The 22,592-nt window shown below is 47.7% G+C and overlaps 1 protein-coding gene across 1 annotated transcript in view; it reads right to left on the reverse strand.

Annotated features, from left to right (window-relative positions):
* The window catches only part of EFR3B (EFR3 homolog B), a 58,965-nt gene that overhangs the window by 26,794 nt on the left and 9,579 nt on the right, over positions 1-22,592 (reverse strand). The window contains 8 exon segments of the mRNA XM_060273201.1: positions 1,020-1,155; positions 4,310-4,388; positions 5,689-5,823; positions 7,009-7,158; positions 12,230-12,351; positions 13,608-13,758; positions 19,159-19,286; positions 22,481-22,557. Coding sequence (XP_060129184.1) covers positions 1,020-1,155; positions 4,310-4,388; positions 5,689-5,823; positions 7,009-7,158; positions 12,230-12,351; positions 13,608-13,758; positions 19,159-19,286; positions 22,481-22,557 — 978 coding nt within the window.

The raw sequence follows: 22,592 nt of genomic DNA on the forward strand, positions 1-22,592 counted from the left end.
ATGGTTTTGCCCTTTGGAACTCCCTGCCTCTGGATATCGGGCCAGCACTTTTGCTGCTCCTTTTGGCACCAGTTAAAGAACATTTTTTGTTCAGACAAGTCCGTCCAGATGTTTAGAAGGTTGATGCGAGTTTTAAACTGTTTATAGACTTAATTTATATATATATATATATATATATTTCTCTTCTTGTTACAGAACTGTACACCCATAAATCATAAAGACTAATACAACTGACAAAAAATGGATCAAACAGCCCTCAATGGTCCCTTTGCGGCAAAAAAAAAAACAATCCCCAAGTGCTTAAAGGCCTAGTTTGGACCTGAGACAGCAGTTCCTTGCTTTTAGCCCAGTTTCTGATCTTAAGAGGGAGCGTGGTATAGTGGTTAGAGTGTCAGAGTTCAAATGCCCCTACACACCCATGAACCTCGCTGGGGGTGAGCCTTGGGCAAGTCACCGAGCTCTCAGGCTAACCTACCTCGCAGGGGTATTGTGGGGATTCAGTGAGGAGGGGTTGCGAGAACCGAACCCACCACCTTGAGATCCTTGGGAAAAAAGCTGGGATGTATATGCAATAAATGAATAAAAAATACCTATAAATGCCTCTCCAGGCTAAACTCCCCATCAATATTTCCCATTGATTTGTCTGGTATTGATCTCTGACTCATCAGTGCCTTGCCAGTGATAATATCATAAGAATAGCCTGCTGGATCAGTTGTTTCCCAAGTGTGGAAACAGAGTAGAGCCATCCTGTTAGTAGCCATTGATAGCCCTCTCCTCCTCCAGGAATTTCTCCGCTCCTCTTTTAAAGCCATCTAGGCTGGTGACCATCGCTGCTGCCTCCTGCAGCAGCGAGTTCCACAGTTTAAACACGCAAAGAATGGCTTGCTTTGGCCTGTCCCGATTCTTCCAACCCTGCTATACTTTGGAGCGGGCGGGTGGCTAGAGATTTATCTGCTGGGAGTGGGCAACGCTCTGTCCTCGGACAGCACCGTCTCGGGGGTCCCACCCTGGCTCCTTACCAACCGATCCCGAGGCTGCGATGACGGCGGCCTCCGACAGGACCTCCACTATCCCGGCCCGAACCGTGGCCGCGCTCCTGCTGTTGGCATCCAAGTGGCTTAGAAGCTGCTGGATCACGAGGTGAGAGTGCTGGGGCTGGAAGAGCGAACGGACAGAAGGGATGAGGGGAGAAAAGAATGTAAGATCGCGACGATGTGGAAATGTTGATGTCACATTTTGTCCTAACGTTTTCAATATTAATTGCATTTGACCTTCTAGGCAGAATGCATTGATGAATGGTTCCTGCATGCCTGCATTTTGTAACCCTTACTCTTTCCTTATGAGTATCCAACATACCATCTCAGGACTATTTAATTGCTCATCTTCTAACATTGTGTATGCCATCAAATGCCAACAGTGCCTTTCAGCTCTCTACATTGGACAAACAGGCCAAACCCTACGCCAAAGGATAAATGGACATAAATCTGACATCAGGAATCACAAGACAGAGAAGCCAGTAGGAGAACACTTCAATCTCCCAGGACATTCTATACAAGATCTCAAAGCAACTGTTTTATTACAGAAAAAATTCAGAAACAGACTGGAAAGAGAAGTTGCCGAATTGCAACTCATTAGCAAGCTTAAAACCATGGAGCCACCTGGAATGAACAAAGACATAGGATTCTTATCTCATTATACATTATCAAGCTTTCCTTAGCACCTCAGCACTTGCTTCCCCTCCCTCCCCCCTCCAAGACCAATTGCAGTCATTAACAGTCGTTAACAGTCATCAACAGGTTTACCACTCCTATCAGCCCATCACCCATTCCCATCACCTCCACCCCCACCCTCTGAATATACATAAGGGTCTGGTGGATTCTGTTTCAGTGTATCTGACGAAGTGTGCATGCACACGAAAGCTCATGCCAAAATAAAAACTTAGTTGGTCTTTAAGGTGCTACTGAAGGAATTTTTTTATTTTGTTTCGACTCAGACCAACACGGCTACCTACCTGTAACTAACTCTTTCCTTATGTGAACATGTAATCTTACCTGCACCAATGGTCAGCCAGGATGTTTGCCTATGTCTGTTTTGAGTTAAGGCTAGAGTTCAAATCCACCATCTCCTTGAGATGGGACAGGACAGTAAGATATGGGAATGGAATGTCAACAGCCCCTGCGGAAGGCCTGGTTGCCAATGTAACAGGGGTTAGAGTGCGTTAGTTGAGACCAAAGGGTTTGGTAAATGAGGGCAAGTCGATATCAGTGTGGAGCTATGCATGTTTACAGGGGACAAGCAGGTGTGGGGGACTCCCTGGTCCTGAACGACCAGGTGCGCAGCCTGGGAGTCATTTTGGACTCTCATCTGTTCATGGAGGCGCAGGTCAATTCTGTGTCCAGGGCAGCTGTCTACCAGCTCCATCTGGTACGCAGGCTGAGACCCTATCTGCAAGCAGACTGAAGGAGCGTCTCCACCCCCATCGTTTTGCCCGGACACTGAGGTCCAGTGCCGAAGGCCTTCCGGCAGTTCCCTCGCTGTTTCCTCAAGAGGTTACAGGGAATCGGGCAGAGGGCCTTCTTGGTGGTGGCGCCCGCCCTGTGGAACACCCTCCCAACAGATGTCAAGGAAATAAACAACTATCTGACTTTTAGAAAACATCTGAAGGCAGCCCTGTTTAGGGAAGTCTTTACTATTCGATGTTTTATCATATTTTTACTATTCTGCTGGGAGCCGTCGAGAGTGGCTGGGAAAACGCAGCCTTATCAGCTTATTATGGGTCCTTTACGTTGCACCCAGGCAAGGACAAAAGATAGTCAAAACGACACCGGGGGTTGAGTTTCAGAGAAAGAGTTTTAATCTCTATATATAGAGAGACTCCTGATGACAAGAGTAAAAAGACACTTTTACATGAGGCTTTTATCCACTCCTTTGTGCTCTTCTCCCCCCCTCCTCTGTAAGTGTGTGCACGCAAATTGCAAGTCCATATTAGGGAAATCCGTATCCTGTTCTTCTTGTGCGCAAGCACATTCTGACTCAACAAGGCCTTCAGAAGACTATGCGTCAGTCAAACTAGCAACTCTCAGCGTCAGGCTCCTCTGCTGATAAAGCCTGTTTTCCTGTGTTCTAGACAAGGTCAGCTCTTAGCCTTGATAGCACAGAGGCACACAACGTTTGACACATAGAGGCATAGAAGCAAAGGGGAATATTGGGGGGGGGGGGGCTGAGCCATACACTCAGAATTATACAATGCAGGCAATGCAAACTATAGGATCAGATTGGCTCAATAATACAATTGGCAATTCTTTCCCTTCACCAGGTGGGCAGGATATAAATAAATAATAATAGTAGTAGTAATAATAATTACTACTACTACTACTACTACTAGAGTGTGATAGCTGAGACCAAATGGGTAAATGAGGGCAAGTTGATATCAGTGTGGAGCTATGCATGTTTGCATCCCATGATGTGCAACTTCATTAGGAAGAACTTCCTGACAGTAAGAGCTGTTCGACAGTGGAATTTGCTGCCAAGAAGTGTGGTGAAGACTCCTTCTTTGGAGGTCTTTAAGCAGAGGCTTGACAGACGTATGTCAAGAATGCTTTGATGGTGTTTCCTGCTTGGCAGGGGTTTGGACTGGATGGCCCTTGTGGTCTCTTCCAACTCTATGATTCTATGATTCTTGATGTACGTGGGAAGGGTATTTAGGATGTTGGCCAACAGAGCATTTCTAGCTAAAAAGCTGGTCCAACGACGGATGGAGTCAAAGAGAGAGTGTGCTGCGTGTCCTGTCCTTTTGTGTTACCTGGACAGGTAAGGTCACGCCCACATTCAGTCACATGCAAAGGAAGGATGTTCCAGCTAGGAGGAAACAGGAAGCTTTCAACTGGCTGGACCAAACATTCCCCTGCATGTCCACTCTAGGAAAACAAGGAATGTTGTACTTGACTGCTTCTTATGTATCACATCCCACAACTGCCACCTTGCAGCGGTGAGTTCCACAGCTTAACCGTGCACTGCAGAAAAAGCCGTATCTTTTGTCTGTCGCAAATCTCCGGCTGCATCACACACCTGCGAGTTCTAGCATTGCAAAAGAGGGAGGCAAACTTTTCTCTGCCCTCTTTCCGCACGCCAGGGATCCTTTTATAAACTTCCGCCAGGAAGCAGGTGGATTCGCAGGACCCCATAGGGTTGAAAAGATGTTTGTGTGTGTGTGTGCGCAGAGGAGCTTTGCCCCTTGGCAAAGTGCAACCCGGACCCGCTTTCCTTTCAGCGCGGGAAGCAGAGGCCCTCTCCCCGTGGTGACTCTCACCTGGATCGAGTACATGATGATCTTAAAGCAGTGGATGGCGAACGTCTTTGGCTCCCACAGCGTGTGGTTGTCCAGGTGGCTTTTGGGAAAGAAGGGAAAGGACACTGTTTAGCAGAGGCACCCAACAAACATCTGGAGCATCTGGAGCTGGAGGACGGTCCCTGGTCCCAGAGCGTCAGGCAAGAGGCCATGGCAAGTGGTTGCAGGGAGGCAGGTAACACACACAGCCAGCTCTTGGAGTAGAAAACAAATCGGCTTCTCCCTGGGAATCTAGAAATCAACCACCTGAACTAGAGAAGCAAATCTATCGCTTGTTTAGAGTTCAGTTTCTTTGTTTGGGAAATTTAAAAAAAAAAACCCTGCTAGCTCGGTTTTTCTGTATCCAAGATTAGCCATTTCTCATGTGAAAATCGATTTAAGGATTCCAGCCAAAAATAGCTGGTCAGACAGAGAGAGAGGGAAGGAGGGATAGAGAAAGAGACAAAGGACTCAGCTACATGAGTCAAAAAACAGTGTTTTGAATGCGTCATAAACATGCAACACCAGGTGGCGCTAGAGAGCAAAAGAATTTTCTTTGTGATTTTCCAAAGGATTTTTTCACCGTTATAACGATTTAACTTCTGACTAGTTTATAGCATGTTTTCCCTGTGTGTAGATCCACTGAGAGAACGTGGGGATGCAAAGCCTGTGGGAATGTTCAGGGAGGCAGGAGAGGATATATTGTTTATTAATATCCTTCCTAACCTGCGCTAGCAAGTTCCTTTACATAGTAGAGTTTTACATTTCCCTTTTAAACGCACAGCGGATAACTGGTTGCAGGCTTGTTTAAGACTCTTAATATCAGATTCCTGGTAAGTCCCCTTATATCCCTCTTAAAAGAATAAACACGCCACAATCTTGTTTAAAGTATATAAAAGAACTTTACTCACACATTCAGTTCACAGATGGATCCCTGAAGGCAGACTTAGTTACAAAGTATATACATGTGGATCTACCCCACATGGGGGGTTAATCCCAGTGACTGCAGACTGACAGTCACTGCAGTTCACACGGCGAAAGGAAGATGGAAAAAAGAAGGAGGAGGGCTGTGTGCCTTGTGGTTTTGTTACCTGCGCAGGTAAGGTCACGCCCACCTTCTATCACATGCAAAAGCAAGGATGCTCCAGGCCAGGAGGAAACAGGAAGTTCCGACTGGCTGGGCCAAACATCCCCTTGCATGTCCACTCTAGGAAAACAAGGAATGTTGTACTTGACTGCTATCTATGTATCACATCCCAACAAACTCCCGCTCTTCTGGTTAGGCAAACCGACCCCCCCACCCCGATGGGACCACTGAGGCAAGTTCAATGGGGAGCGATGCAGGATCACCGGGGACTTACATGAGGACAGGTTTGATGGCGTTTTTGATGTTACCGTAAGCTGCCCGGCCCAGCAGCTCCCTCAGGCATCGCTCGGCCAGCTCTGCTGGGTTTTCTTTCTCCTTCTCGGTTGTTTGCAAGGGAGACGGAGAACGGCTAGAGGAGAAGAGAGCAGAGACTTCAGATGCATTTCAGACCCAGGTCTGGATACCGCACAGCGCAAAAATGCAAGGCCGCAGCTCTTTCTGAGTTGTGTTTGGAAAGCTGCTCCAAATGGCTGGAGTATTTATTTCATAAAATTTATACACCCCTTGATTGTTTTAAAAAAGCCCCAAAGAGAATAAAGAAATAAAATTATCAGTACAAACGCTTTCAAATATTCAACCAAACTGTAAACAAATTAAATCAGGCATCCATATTCTATACATCTGGGTAGACTTGCCGAAACAAAAAATGTTTTTAGCAGGCACCTTCCTGATTTCTGTGAAGGCACCTTCCTTATTTCAAGAGGCAGGGAGTTCCAGAGGATAAATGCTGTCACAATAAAAGATTTATTTCCTACATAATGTCCATTGGTATTAGGTAGCCCCTGTAGCAGTGCCAGCTCCACAGATCGAAGAAGTCAAGTGGGTGTATTTGGCGTAAGCTGATCTCGCAGGTAAACTGGCATGTTCCCACCCAGACCCTGCTGAAGTAAACCTGGAGCCACATGACACTTAGAAAAACATGATCTTGGGAATGTGGAGCAGGAAGAAGCCACCCAGCTGCAGACATTTCGCCATGGTTCATCAGAGGAAAAAGGCAGGATCAAACCCAGCATACAGAGACCCAACAGGTACCCTCCTCTGGGTCATTTTGCAACCCAGCTGCACTGGGAGTGAGGGGGTGAATGCAATCCCACCCCATGCACAGATGCGGACGGATAACTTCCCACCTCGCCCCCAGCGGAAGCCGACCGGAAAGAGGCAAGACAGAACAACAACTCACACAGAGATGCAGCGGACCCCCTCCGCAATGGATGGAGAATTTGGGGCTGACAGGGACACAGGAAGCTGCCTTGGAGGTAGACAGGCCACTGGCTCACTGAGCCCACTATTTTCTACTTTGGCAGCAACTGCCCAAGGTTTTGGGCAGCAGCCTTACCTGGGCATACCTGGTCATGCTGAGGATCATACCTGGGGCCTTCACAAGCCACGCCCCCTCTCCTTAAAGGAGCCTTCAGTTATTCGATAGATGCCTCCATGAGAGTGCCCAGACATGCTCTTTGAGCTCTAGCTGCTCCTCTGACAGCATTCCCACTCCAGGAACCCCCAGGGTGGAAAGTTACTTCTCTCTCCTCACCTTTCAGTTTCCTCCGCATGCTGAAGGTTGAAGAGCAGCGAAGGGACAATCTTATCCATGTGGTGAGGGTCCCAAATGTTGGCCTGAAGCTCGTCATTCACTGTCTTCCGCACCACGCCTTGGAGACCTTTGATCCCAGACATCCGGATTCTGAGAGAGAGAGAGAGAGAGAGAGAGGGAGAGAGGAAGAGAGGGAGGAGAAGAAGAAGAGTTTGGATTTGATATCCCGCTTTATCACTACTCGAAGGAGTCTCAAAGCGGCTAACATTCTCCTTTCCCTTCCTCCCCCACAACAAACACTCTGTGAGGTGAGTGAGGCTGAGAGACTTCAGAGAAGTGTGACTAGCCCCAGGTCACCCAGCAGCTGCATGTGGAGGAGCGGAGACACGAACCCGGTTCCCCAGATTACGAGTCTACTGCTCTTAACCACTACACCACACTGGCTCTAACTGGGAGAGAGAGAGAGAGAGAGAGAGAGAGAGAGAGAGAGAGAGAGAGAGAGAGAGAGAGAGAGAGAGAGAGAGAGAGAGAGACTTTTTTTTGCTGCCTACCTGGAATTATGGCCTCCAGCTTAGCCTTTCCCAAACTGGAGTCCTCCAGACATTTGGGGCTACGACTTCTCATCTGCCCCCAGCTCTCTGCTACATAACTAGCGGTATTTCTAACCTGAGAGTCTTAGGGAATGGAATCACAGAATCACAGAAATGCCAGGAATCTCAGCTAAAGCATCTATGGCAGATGGCCACGAAAGCTTTGCTTAAAAAATGAGGTTGTTGTGTTTTGTTTTGTTTTATAAAAAAAATCTGTTTTCCTTTTACATAAGAGATTAATAACTTCTCAGTTATTAGATCTCCGGGGAATATGGGGAAGGCTCTTTTGCAGCATATGGCTGATCTTAAATCTCCCGAAGTAAAAGCTGGACCTAGAAGCACCTGTTGGTTAGAGCGCAGTGCTGATAATGCTACGGTTCACAGGTTCAATCCCCACAGGGGATGGCTGCATTTTCCTATATTGCGGGGGGTTGGACTAGATCAGGCATCCCCAAACTCGGCCCTCCAGCTGCTTTGGGACTACAACTCCCATCATCCCTAGCTAACAGGGCCAGTGGTCAGGGATGATGGGAATTGTAGTCCCAAAAGAGCTGGAGGGCGAAGTTTGGGGGTGCCTGGACTAGATGATCCTCAGGGTCCCTTCCAACTCTAAAATTCTTTGGTCAACAGAGGTTTTTTCTGTTCTAATTTGTGGGCTTCTCAAGAGTCATCTGGCTCTTCCTTGGTGGGTATGATAATTTGCTTGAGCCATCAGTACTTCCTTATCTCTTCCGCAACCCTGGGACTGCAAAACCAGTTGAAACAACTACAAAGGTAATATTGTTGTCGTTTAGTCTTGTCTGACTCTTCGTGACCCCATAGACCAGAGCATGCTAGGCACTCCTGTCTTCCACTGCCTCCCGCAGTTTGGGCAAACTCATGTTCGTACCACCTCTCCCGGTATGACCCGCAGAGGACATTAAGGTCCACAAATAATAACATACTGGAGATCCCGAGTCACAAGGTGGTTAGGCTGTCCTCGACCAGAACCAGGGCCTTCTCAGTACTGGCCCCGACCTGGTGGAACGCTCTGTCTCAGGAGACTAGGGCCCTGTGGGATTTGTCATCTTTTCGTAGGGCCTGCAAGACAGAGCTGTTCCGCTTGGCCTTTGGACTGACGCAGTCTGACCCTGGGGTTACCCTCCCCTAAGGTTTTATCTTATAATGGTTTTATCTTAGTTGTAGATTTTTAATTTTAAAATTGAATTTTAACATTGTATTAATCTGCATTTTAACTGAATTGTTTCTTTTATACTTGTGCTGATATTTTTTTTGTTAGCCGCCCTGAGCGCGGTCTTGACTGGGAAGGGCGGGGTATAAATAAAATTATTATTATTATTATTATTGTTATTGTTGTTATTATTATTATTATTAACACTGTCCAACCATCTCATCCTCTGCCGTCCCCTTCTCCTTGTGCCCTCAATCTTTCCCAACATCAGGGTGTTATATTACAACGGTACTATTACCATAGATAATATCAGTAATATTAATATCAGTAATATTGGAGGTGGGGTGGCCATCTGTCAGGGATGCTTTAGCCGAGATCCCTGCATTGCAGGGGGTTGGACTGGATGACCCTTGGAGGTCCCTTCCAACTCGTAAGGTTCTCTGATTCTGTAATATACACGGGCAACCGTACCTCTTAGCGCCCCCTGGAAATCCCACCACCCCTGGGGGGCTCTGCCGCCACTGCATTGAGCTGAACCGACACCTACTGCCAAGGGGGTTTAATTGTGCGCAAACAAGCCATGGCGCTGCGCAGACCCACAAATGCAAAAGGAACCATAGCAGGAAACAAAAACGTCCTAGTCTTGAGACGGTTAGTCACCGATTGCTCTTAGAGGCCCCCCTAGAAGCACCGTGTTCTGATCCAACTCCCGCGCCCCGACCTCGGCTATTCATTATCCCTCTGAAAAGCTTCCCCCCGCCCCGTGGCACCCAGCTTTTGTTGAGGAGGGACCAGGCATTTAAAAGGCATCTTTGGCAGGCTAATTGCAGGTGGAGATTGTGTGCTGGGTTGCGGGGAGCACTCTCTGAATCAGATCCAAGACAGAAACGCTCTTTGTGGGGCAGAATGGAGGGGTGGGAGGGAAGAGGAAGCCCCTGCTGTTTTTCTAAAAGCACCAGGAGCAGAGAGAAGCTCGGATTGTGGTAAGCAACATTCATTGGGCTCTGCTCCTCGTAATTAATCCTTCGGGGAGGAAGGAATCGCCCCCGTCGGAAGGGAAAGGAAGGTGCTCTTTCAATGCTCATGCCAAACGGGGCGGTAATCTCCTGCTAGGGGGAGGTTCGCTTTCAAGGAGTCCAAAGGGATGCTCGCATCCAGAACTGGCTTGGCAGAGATCTTCCGGCAAGAAATAGCAGCAGAAGGAAGGAAGGACTTGAGCTGGATTCTTCAAGATGACAGAGGCTCCTCCTACTCCTGTGGGTCTTTGTTGCATAGAATTGTAGCACTGGAAGGGAATCCAGGGCTCATCTAGTCCACCCCCTTGCAATGCAGCTGAAGAATCCCTCTCAGATGGCTGCGCAACCTCTGCTTGAAAACCTCCATCGAAAAAGAGTCTTCCCCCTTCCACCGTCAAAAGCCCTTACCACCAGAAAGTTCTTTCTGATGTTGAGGCGGAATTTCCGTCTTTGTAATTTAAATCCATTGGTTTGGGTCCTCCCCTCTCCATCAGCAGAAAATAGGCTTGCTCCCTCTTGTTTGAAGATGGCTCTCCTATCTCCTTTCAGTCTCCTCTTTTCCAGGCTAGTAAAGGTAAAGGAACCCCTGACCATTAGGTCCAGTCGTGACCGACTCTGGGGTTGCGCGCTCATCTCGCATTATTGGCCGAGGGAGCCGGCGTATAGCTTCCAGGTCATGTGGCCAGCATGACAAAGCCGCTTCTGGCAAACCAGAGCACCACATGGAAACGCCGTTTACCTTCCCGCTGTAGCGGTTCCTATTTATCTACTTGCATTTTGACGTGCTTTCGAACTGCTAGGTTGGCAGGAGCTGGGACCGAGCAACGGGAGCTCACCTCGTTCCAGGGATTCGAACCGCCGACCTTCTGATCGGCAAACCCTAGGCTCAGTGATTTAACCACAGCGCCACCTGGGCCACCTGGGTCTTTTCCAGGCTTGTTGTTGTTTAGTCATTTAGTCGTGTCCGACTCTTCGTGACCCCATGGACCATAGCACGCCAGGCACTCCTGTCTTGCACTGCCTCCCGCAGTTTGGTCAAACTCATGTTCGTAGCTTCGAGAACACTGTCCAACCATCTTGTCCTCTGTCGTCCCCTTCTCCTAGTGCCCTCCATCTTTCCCAACATCAGGGTCTTTTCCAGGGAGTCTTCTCTTCTCATGAGGTGGCCAAAGTCTTGGAGCCTCAGCTTCATGATCTGACCTTAATTTCACCTGCAACCCCCTTGGAATATCCGGGGGGGCAGGGGGCCATATAGCCCCCGGTTGAGAAACACTGCTAAAGGTCCCTGCCAGTAGGAGCTTACAATCTAAAATTTGACACAGGAAAGTGGTGGCAGAGATAAACAGGGAAGTATTATGCTGCCCTTAAAGTCGAACACGCTCGTGTTCAGGGTGCTTCCAGGTGTGGACAATTTTAGTCGTGTCCGACTCTTCGTGACCCCATGGACCATAGCACGCCAGGCACTCCTGTCTTGCACTGCCTCCCGCAGTTTGGTCAAACTCATGTTCGTAGCTTCGAGAACACTGTCCAACCATCTTGTCCTCTGTCGTCTCCTTCTCCTAGTGCCCTCCATCTTTCCCAACATCAGGGTCTTTCCCAAAGATTCTTCTCTTCTCATGAGGTGGCCAAAGTATTGGAGCCTCAGCTTCACGATCTGTCCTTCCAGCGAGCACTCAGGGCTGATTTCTAAACACACCCAAATCCCTCAACCGTTCCTCCTATGGCTTGGCTTCCAGACCCTTGATCATCTTGGTTGCCTTCCTCTGCCTATATTGCAGCTTGTCAACGTCCTTCTCAAATTGTGGCACCCAGAACTGGATGCAGTATTCCAAGTGTGGTCTGACCAAGGCAGAACGGAGTGGTAAACCAAGCCTTATGAGGAATGGTTGAAGGAACTGGGTAGGTTTAGCCTGGAAAAGAGGAGACTGAGAAGAGATAGGGTGGCCATCTTCAAGTATCTCACATGCCTGTCACATGGAAGAGGGAACAAGCTTGTTTTCTCCTGATCTGGAGGGTAGGACTCGAACCCATGGCTTCAAGTTACAAGAAAGGAGATTCCGATTAAACGTACACAAAAACTTTTCCACTGTCAGAGCTGTTGGACAGTGGAATTGTCTCCCTCCGGAGGTTGTGGACTCTCCTTCATTTGAGGTTTTTAAGCAGAGGTTGGCTGGCTATCTGTCATAGATGCTGTAGTTGAGATTCCTGCATTGCAGGGGGTTGGACTAGATGACTCTTGGGGTGCCTTCTAACTCTACAAATTTATGATTCGAGGACCTTGGAGACCAGGGTTCAAATCCAGACCAGGCCATTGAGCCAGTTGTAGGGATAAAATGGGGAGTTGGTGAATTATGTGGCCACCTTGAGCTCCTTGGAGGAAAAGGTGAGATAAAAATGGAGTGGGTGGGTGGGTGGGTGGATAGATGAATCCAGCTGGTACTCACTTTGTCCGGGTGTCCATGTCGTCGTGGCTGGAATGACACATTTCGCTGAAGCGAGAGACGAAGAAGTCGTAGCTCCTGTGATACGACGGGGTGTCCTCCTCGATGTTTGCAAATTTCACAAACTGCAGGTGGGGAAACAGGGAGCAGGGTGACAGAGAAAGGGGTGGGAGACGTGAATTTTAAAATATGCAATGCTCTTGCCCCATTACCACTCTGTGGGAAAATACACAAAGTAAATCGCAGGGGGAAAGGAGCCGAGCCGCCAGAGATATTTCACGGTCCGCACAGCTCGCCAACCCTTCCTGGCCCATCCGTCTCACTTAGAAGGGAAAGAGACACTTTGTTCGCCCTGGAATGGGTCTGGAAGGAAGCAGGAACCTGACGGGTGTCCGGGTCAGACCTCGCTCACACCGGGAAGCCCTCCATAACACTCATTTTGTGATTTCTTCTGCTGCTTACCTTCATTAAATCAAAGGCTGGGGGGGGGGAGTGAAACTGATGCAGAGTCTCCTTTCTTTCATTGTTAAACTAAGGAACTCCCTTTTATCATATGTGGTGGAAATGTAAGGTAGCAAAAGAATTTTGGGAAATGATACGCAACCTCTGCTTAAAAACCTCCATCGAAAAAGAGTCTTCCCCCTTCCACCATCAAAAGCCCTTACCACCAGAAAGTTCTTTCTGATGTTGAGGCGGAATTTCCGTTTTTGTAATTTAGAATCATAGAATCATAGAGTTGGAAGAGACCACAAGGGCCATCCAGTCCAACCCCCTGCCAACCAGGAAACACCATCAAAGCATTCTTGACATGTGGCTGTCAAGCCTCCGCTTAAAGACCCCCAAAGAAGGAGACTCCACCATTGGCTTGAGTCTTCCTCTCCAAAGCAGGAGAAAACAAGCTTGTTCCATCTTCCATGGGACAGCCCTTGAGATATTTGAAGATGGCCATCATATCTCCTCTCAGTCTCCTCTTTTTCAGGCTAAACGTATCCAACTCCTTCAACCGTTCCTCATCAGGCTTGGTTTCCAGACCCCTGATCATGCTGGTCACTCTCCTCTGCCCGTGTTCCAGCTTGTCAACATCCTTCTTAAATTGTGGTGCCCAGAACTGGACACAGCCTTCCACCTTCCATGTGACAGCGTGCATTACAGGGGATTGGACTGGATAATCTTTGGGGGTAACCTCCCAACTCTACAGTTCTAACCGGTGTATCGATTTTACGAAATGAATAAATAAAGTTTGGGCGCAAGGGACTCTCTGCTTCACTGCTCAGCTGCTTAGCCACCCCGCCGAGCCATGTCTCTGAGGAGGAGGGAAGCTAAGTCTGCCCCCTGCATCTCTTCCTTAGATTCGCCACTCAACAAATCTCACAACGCTTACTGAGTTTGTGCCGAGGATCTGCAGGTCTGGCTTCTCTGACTCCAGCAGCTTGGCCACCATCTTCAGGAAGCTCTCCACGAAAAGATTGATGCTCTGGCAATGGCAGGCCATCAGTAGCTGGTCCAGGGCTTCCATCGCAATGCAGACGTACCTGGAGAGGCAGGTAGAGAATGAGAAATGCAAGACCCACCCTAGAATCAATTCTGTCCATTACTGGGTTAGGAAGGGAGCAAGGGAAGGCAATGTTCAGGGTCACCAAAGGGCGCAAAGGAATGCAGGAAGCTGCTTTTTATCCAGTCACAGGATCCCAGAATTGTAGAGTTATCTAGTCCAACCCCCTGCAATGCAGGTTGTCACACGAAAGGTTTTGAAGACACGATTCTTCAACATCCACTTCGTTGGACTGGTCATGTACCACTGTATTCTGCTCTGGTCAGACCTCACCTGGAGTACTGTGTCCAGTTCTGGGCACCACAGTTCAAGAAGGATACTGACAAGCTGGAATGTGTCCAGAAGAGGGCAACCAAATTGGTCAAAGGCCTGGAAATGATGCCTTATGAGGAACGGCTTAGGGAGCTGGGTATGTTTAGCCTGGATAAGACAAGGTTAAGGGGTGATATGATAGCCATGTTCAAATATATGAAAGGATGTCATATATAGGAGGGAGAAAGTTCTGCCAAGCAGGAAACACCATCAAAGCATTCTTGACATATGCCTGTCAAGCCTCTTCTTAAAGACCTCCAAAGAGGGAGACTCTACCACACTCCTTGGTAGCAAATTCCACTGCCGAACAGCTCTTACTGTCAGGAAGTTCTTCCTAATGTTTAGGTGGCATCTTCTTTCTTGTAGTTTGAATCCATTGTTCCGTGTGCGCTTCTCTGGAGCAGCAGGAAACAACCTTTCTCCCTCCTCTATATGACATCCTCTGGTTGGCCTCTGTTATTTTCTCCTACCGATAGGGAACCCACTTAAGGACTTTATCCGGGCGCTTGGATACCCCATAAGGGAAAAGGAGCAGTTTTCCCCCCCTTATAACAACCCCCTACATTCTTCTCCCAGTCCTAATCCAGCACCAGAACCCTTCTCAATCCCTTTTCCTTGCTCCATCACACATTTCTGGGCTCAGAGCTGGCGACTGTGTTTTTTCTGAGCTCACCTGTTCCAGAATCTGAGCCCTGGATTTCCCCTGGGACCTGCCTGGGAGGTAAACATCAAGAGCAAGGTGTGGAGAAAGAAAGAGAACGAGGGCATCCTGTGCCGTTAAAACACACGCACACACGCACCAAATAAAAAATAAAAAATAAATCCGTTCCATAAGGCCACGGCAGACACACGTTTTGTTCCCCAGGCACTGCAATTGACGTCAAACAAAGAGTTGAGGATGTCAGTATCTCCCCAGGGCTCAGCCAGCCCAAAAGGCAAAAATAAATCACCTGTCAGTGGATGACAAACAGGCCTGGACTGTTCGCAAAGGCAATGTTCTTGCAGTGGATATTTAAGCCCACTTATTCAATCATTTCAGAACCCGAGTCTCTCTCTTTGTCAGACACAGGACCGTCAAGCCTCGACCGCCCCAAAATTAGGAATGCCATATTTCAAAAAGTGAAAATCTGGACACAAGTTGTTGAGGGTGGGGTTTTTTTTTGTTTTGTTTTTGCAAAATCTCAAAAAAAAGAAGAAGCAGTTTTTGAACTATCTTTATGGCAATTCTCCAAAAATCAACACTTCCGACAGTGGGTGCCATATATCCGGGTTTTGCCGGACATTTTCAGTGATTTTCGGAAATTCCGCCCAGACGCAATTTCCGACAGACGGATCCCACATATGTCTGGGAAATCCCAGGCGTATGACAGCCCTACACTAATGAGGCTTCCGTTTCAAGACCTGTCCTGGGTCATATTTTGTTTCACAGACGTAAAATCCCCTCCAATAAACCGGTCCAGGTTCTGATATCTACCAGGGATATCCGCTGGGGATGCGGGAGAGGAGGGCCTTCTCGGTGGCGGCTCCCAGGCAACTTTGGAACTCCCTGCCTAGAGAAGCGATTGTCTGTATTTTTTAATGTGTGTGTTTGATTGTTTTTAATTCTTGTTTTTCTTTCTATGTTTTCAGCTCTTCTTATTTCATCTGTGAGCCACCTTGAGTCCCTATCAGGGGAGGGGGTATTTTTATTTTAGTTTATTTATTAGATTTATATACCTCCCTTCATCCTTAAGATCTCAGGGCAGGTCACAGAATAAGATGCAGGGTAAAAACAAGTAAATAATTAAAAGATGGGCTATAAAGAAATAATAATAACCAGGGCTTTTTTAAAATCAGGAACTCACTGGAACTCAGTTCAGGCACCTCTCAGTTGGGCACCAGAATAAGAGAACAAGGAAGGTGTTTGTGATGAGTTCTGGCACCTCTTTTTCTTTTATAGAAAAATAGCAATACAGTCTTACTTTGGATCCTGAACACCCTGGAACTCAGATGTTTTGGCTCCCAAACACCGCAAACCCGGAAGTGACTGTTCCAGTTTGTGAATGTTCTTTTGGAACCCGAACGTCCGATGAGGCTTTCGCGGCTTTCGATTGGCTGCAGGAGCTTCCTGCAGCCAATCAGAATCCGCGCTTTGGTTTCCGACCGTTTTGGAAGTTGAACGGACTTCCGGAACAGATTCCATTTGACTTCCAAGGTACGACTGTAATAATATTCATAAAATAATAACAACTCGGTAGTAGGGCACATGCCTTGAACGAAGAAGGCTCCATTTAGAGCTTCTGACAGTTTACAAGAACTTCCTGACAGTAAGAGCTGTTCGGCAGTGGAATTTGCTACCAAGGAGTGTTGTGGAGTCTCCTTCTTTGGAGGTCTTTAAGCAGAGGCTTGACAGCCATATGTCAAGAATGCTTTGATGGTGTTTCCTGCTTGGCAGGGGGTTGGACTGGATGGCCCTTGTGGTCTCTTCCAACTCTATGATTCTATGATTCTATGACAAGATCAGGTAGAAAATAAAGCAAAAGGCCCTCCTCTGGCCAAGAATGCCAGAGAGTCACTGCCAGACAGAGCAGACTATATTGAGCTAGACAGCCAAGCGTTTTGATCTCAGATAAAGAAGTTTCATGAGTTCCGCTGAAATCCACCATTTCAAAGGTGTGCCGAGGCACCACCAGAGATCAAAGCTGAGAGTCCCATTCTCTGGAGGGAATTAACCGGTGCCCCCAAGCCAATCCAACATCTGAAATAGGAGAAGGTGATACTGTATGTGCCCTCCCGCACCCGCCACAGCCTTGTCTGCCGACAGCAAACTCTCCTCCATCAAAGGCTTCGTTGCGAGCAAAACCTCATTAGCCGTCCCTTGAACGCAGAACCTCAGACAATCCGTTTGAAGGGATTGTCATTTCTGATGAAAGCGGACGTCTCTGCAGCTTTGAAACGCCTGCCATTTTCCATGCTTCTTAGTGACGCTTCTGTGCCCCTCTTTCTCTCCAACATCTCTCCCCCCCCCCAAAAAACCCCACTTTTTTCTCCGGCAGATGAAAGCAAAACACAACAGGCGAATGGGAGCAGGAAACGCAGAGAGACAGTTGTGCGTCCTGGTTGTGTCACCAAGATGTGCGGGGGGGGGGGTTCAAAAACCCATCCCAGAAGTATTTGAAGACCCTGTTCCATCTGGAGTCGATCAGACACCTCGGAATCAGAGCGGCAATTTATTATTGGCAACATCAACGCCCTCAGAAGACACGCAGCAGCATGTCTCCGGCAAACACCACCTACTAAGTGGAACAGCTGCTCCAGCGAAGCGAAAAGGCAGGTGTGAGCAGAAAGAGGATGGATATAGAAATGACTCAGGCAGCTCAGCAAAAATAGAATTTGAAAAAATCAAGCGGAATGGTTGGGTTTTCTGTTTCTTTAGAAAAGAGACAGCGGAGGCAGAATTCTTTAGCGCCAAATAGCTGAAAGGGATATTATAATATTTATAATATTATGCACAGAGGGGAGAAAGAGGACAGGGGAAAAAGCTTTTGTCCTTTTCTCGTAACGGTAGGAATTGTGGAGAAATGGGTGGGGAAAAGCTTTACGGCGTCTCTCGAAATGCTAAATTTGGGGACCTCGTTTGAAAATTCGTGGCAGATAAAAGACAGGAGAAGCTATCTATGGCTCTGCTCTGCTTCCACTTTTAACATGGTGTGCGTGTCGCTCCTCTTTTCTCTAAGCTAAAAATCCTGAATCCTTTTTTCGTCCCGGGGGGGGGGGCGCTCCACCCCTTTGATCATTTTGGTGGCTCTGCTATGAACCTTACCCAAATCTGCAGTGTCCTTTTTGAGGAGAGGCGCCCAGAACTGGCCCTCCAACCTCTGCTTAGGAACCCCCAATGAAGGAGAGTCCACCACCATCCCTGGTAGTCTGTTCTACCGCAGAACGGCTCTGAAACAGATTGGGTTTCCAACATCTGCCCTTGTGTCCAGGGCAGCTGTTTATCAGCTCCATCTGGTACACAGGCTGAGACCCTATCTGCCCGCGGACTGTCTCGCCAGAGTGGTGCATGCTCTGGTTATCTCCCGCTTGGACTACTGCAATGCGCTCTACATGGGGCTACCTTTGAAGGTGACTCGGAAACTGCAACTAATCCAGAATGCGGCAGCTAGACTGGTGACTGGGAGCAGCGGCCGGGCCCACGTAGCACTGCTTCTGAGAGATCTACATTGGCTCCCAGTACGTTTCCAAGCACAATTCAAAGTGTTGGTGCTGACCTTGAAAGCCCTAAATGGCCTCGGTCCAGTATACCTGAAGGAGCGTCTCCACCCCCATCGTTCTTCCCGGACACTGAGGTCAAGCGCCAAGGGCCTTCTGGTGGTTCCCTCCCTGCAAGAAGTGAAGTTACAGGGAACCAGGCAGAGGGCCTTCTGGGTGGTGGCGCCCTCCCTGTGGAACACCCTCCCATCAGATGTCAAGGAAATAAACAACTACCTGACGTTTAGAAGACATCTGAAGGCAGCCCTGCTTAGGGAAGTTTTTAATGACTTATGATTTAATGTATTTTAAATCTTTTGTTGGAAGCCACCCAGAGTGGCTGTGGAAACCCAACCAGATGGGCAGGGTATAAATATTATTATTATTATTATTATTATTATTATTATTATTATTATTATTATTATTGATGGCTTGGCTCCTAAGAAGCCACTTTCACCGGTTCGAAGTCAGAAGCAACGAGCGAGCATTCATTATATGTGCAAAAAAAGCGGAAGGGCTGCTAAGGGCTGCTAGTGACTTCACCCAGACATCGATGTTTATAACCCAAATTGCATACAATTGTGTTTTAAGGCTCCATCTTATCCAATTCCATCCTCTCTCACGGGTTTCTTAATATATTGTCCAACTTTCTTACACTTCCCGCTGTGGCCTTCACACGTGGGCAACAACTTTTCGTATAGGCTAGAAAGGCTTCCCAGTTTTAAAAGCTTTTCTCATCGCACTGCAGGGATGTAGAATCATGGAAATGTGGGGTTGGAAGGGGGTCCCCCAAGGGTCATCCAGCCCAACCCGCTGCCACGCAGGTCTCCCTTACCCGTATCGGTGCCTGCTCACATCTCGGATCAGTTTTTCTGACAGGTAAGCGCCAATGCGGTCGAGCTTCTCGGGAGCAGAGAGTGCATAGAAAGTCAGTTTCTCCATGTTGGTTTTCACCAGACCATCCTGAAAAAAGGGAACATGTGTCAGAACTCAAGTCTGCACGGCCGTCTTGAGGGATGTCGGAAAAGGACCTCTGCTCAAAGGAGGGATCTAGGGGATCTAGGGAGAAACCGAGGAGCCATTGGCAGGTCACGTGGTACAGCCCAGCCCCTATAAAAGCTCTCCGCTTTAGACCTTTTGTAAGTTTGGGGGCAAACTTTGATCGGCGGAATTAGCACCATTACCGGTGCCCCATAAGCCCACATTTGTAAGAACTTGATCTCTCAGTGCAGCAGCACTTAACCGTTGGAACTCCCTGCCTATTGAGATCAGGCAGGTGCCTCTATGGCAATCTTTTCTGCACCTGCCAAAAGCCATTCTTGTTTAGACAAGCCTCCCGAGATGTTTAGAAAGTTGATGCGAGTTTTAATCAGTCTTAACATCGTTGTTAAATTATTGTTGTTAATTATTTCATCGATAATTCCATTAATTTAACTTTTATCTTGGGAGGGTTTTTTATTTATTTTATTTACTTTGATTAAAGTCTATACTGACCCCCAAAGTGACAGAAGTCTGGAGGGAGAAACAAAGGGAACAAAAATGCATTAAATAGGAGAAGGCGTTTGTATAAAAATGCACACCTTTGTGAAAATAACGTACATAAATGCATTACTTTAGGGGAAACTGCGGACGACTCTTATGGAGGACTTTCTCTCCCCTAAAAAAATAAATCACAAAGTTTGGACATGATGAGCTGAGCTGAAGATTAGAAAAATAACAAAAATGAGAAAAACTAGAACCGACAGATTCCTCCTACCTTTTGCAATCACGTATCCTTCACTCTTTTTAAAAAAACAGGATGCATTCCCGCCTCCGAAAAACATAACCCGTAATTTGGCAGCACTCTCTTCCTCCTGTGCTTTGCCTTTTAGTTCAGAAGTTGGGAAGAGAGTTTCAGGAAGATTTTGGGGCGGGGGTGTTGAGAAGACATATGGAAGGAAGTGTGAAAACAGCCCTCCATTTGGCAATGAGCTGCCTCTCTACTTATCCCGTTTTAAGCTTCTACATCAGGAAGAACCAGCCAGGACTGCAAGACTTTGTGTGGCTGCATGCAGCCTCTTGACACCACAGATTTCGTAGGGTGATAGAATTGAAGAGTTAGGAGGGACCCCGGGGGTCATCTAGCCCAACCCGACTACAATGCAGGAATCACACTCAAGGATCCCTGGCAGGTGGCCACCCAACCTCTGCTTGAAAAACACCCAAGTCTATAATCTTTCTGAGAGAGTCCATTCCACTGTCAAACAACCCTTGCCACCAGAAAGTTCTTCCTAAGTTTGTTGGAATCTCCTTTACAGTGGTACCTTGGTTTAAGAACAGCTTAGTTGATGAACAACGTGGATTAAGAATGCTGCAAACCCGGAAGTAGGAGTTAGAATCATAGAGTTGGAAGAGACCACAAGGGCCATCCAGTCCAACCCCCTGCCAAGCAGGAAACACCATCAAAGCATTCCTGACATATGGCTATCAAGCCTCTGCTTAAAGACCTCCAAAGAAGGAGACTCCACCACACTCCTTGGCAGCAAATTCCACTGCCCAACAGCTCTTACTGTCAGGAAGTTCTTCCTAATGTTTAGGTGGAATCTTCTTTCTTGTAGTTTGAATCCATTGCTCCGTGTCCGCTTCTCTGGAGCAGCAGAAAACAATCTTTCTCCCTCCTCTATATGACATCATTTTATATATTTGAACGTGGCTATCATATCACCCCTTAACCTTCTCTTTTCCAGGCTAAACATAAGGCATTGTTTCCAGGCCTTTGACCATTTTGGTTGCCCTCCTCTGGACACGTTCCAGCTTGTCAGTATCCTTCTTGAACTGTGGTGCCCAGAACTGGACACAGTACTCCAGGTGAGGTCTGAACAGAGCAGAATACAGTGGTACTATTACTTCCCTTGATCTAGATGCTATACTCCTATTGATGCAGCCCAGAATTGCATTGGCTTTTTTAGCTGCTGCATCACACTGCTGACTCATGTCAAGTCTGTGGTCTACCAAGACTCCTAGATCCTTTTCACATGTACTGCTCTCAAGCCAGGTGTCTCCCATCCTGTATTTGTGCCTTTCATTTTTTTTGCCCAAGTGTAGTACTTTACATTTCTCCTTGTTAAAATTCATCTTGCTTGCTTTGGCCCAGTTGTCTAGTCTGTTAAGGTCATTTTGAAGTGTTTTGGTTTGTGAACTTTGCCTTGGAAGCAGAACATGTTCCGCTTCCTGTTGAGTGTGTTCCGTTTGTAAATTGAGTCCCCCGCTGCTATGGGAAAACACGCCTTGGTTTAAGAATGCTTTGGTTTAAGAACGGACTTCCGGAACGGATTAAGTTCATTAACTAAGGTACCACTGTATTGTCATCTGAACGCATTGGTTTGGGTCCTACCCTGCGGAGCAGCAGAAAGCAAGCTTGCTCCCTCTTCCATGTGACAGCCCTTGAGATATTGGAAGATGGCTCTCCTCTCTCCTCTTTTCCAGGCTAAACATATGCAACTCCTTCAACCATTCCTCATCAGGCTAGCACCACCAGTGTCCCTCAAGTGTTCCTTGCAAGGATTCATTTCCAGACCCTTTGGCTGGCTTTGGTCAGGGAAACAGGACAGTTTCTGCTTTAGGGAACAATCCTTATCCGTGCATCATCAGAGGCAAGTTCCCCGATGAACCCTTAGAGGTTTACTTCCATGGGCCAAACTCAACACAACATCGATCGGTTAGTTTGCCCTTAAGTGTCCATTGCTTCTTGCAGGTCCCAGCTTGGGACCCCCATTGCAGGGGGTTGGACTTGATGTCCTTTGGAGTCCCTTCCAACTTTACAATTCTATGATTCTATGACCGCAGAAGGGGGCAAAAGGATAAAGCCCTCTTCAGTGCTACCCCCGGGGTCTGTTCTGGACTGGACTCTCCCCTCACCCAGGCAACGACTGCAACTAGAATCCTCCCCTCAAGGGCAAGCGATGAGATTTGCATCACTTGCGGTCCAGCCCAGGAAATTTGCACCGACCAGGCTGCCCTTTGCAGTATTGATCTTGACTTTAAAAATTCGGATGCTCCGTGCAGAATCCGCATTCTTGGGAGGGCGAGGAGGGAAGTTTGTCAACACACGCAAAAACACACTGAACAACTTTGAGTTTATCCGCAGAGAACGGGCTGAGCAGAGGAGACATGCTTACCTCTGGATCCTCGGGGAAAATGTTGTCAACCAGCCTCTTGTAACGGGGACGCAAAGCTCCACAACAGCCGCAGACACCTGGAGGAGAAGAGGAGACCATGAGGACGTCAGAA

The sequence above is a fragment of the Zootoca vivipara genome, chromosome 3 (assembly GCF_963506605.1).
Source record: "Zootoca vivipara chromosome 3, rZooViv1.1, whole genome shotgun sequence".
NCBI classification, from domain to species: domain Eukaryota; kingdom Metazoa; phylum Chordata; class Lepidosauria; order Squamata; family Lacertidae; genus Zootoca; species Zootoca vivipara.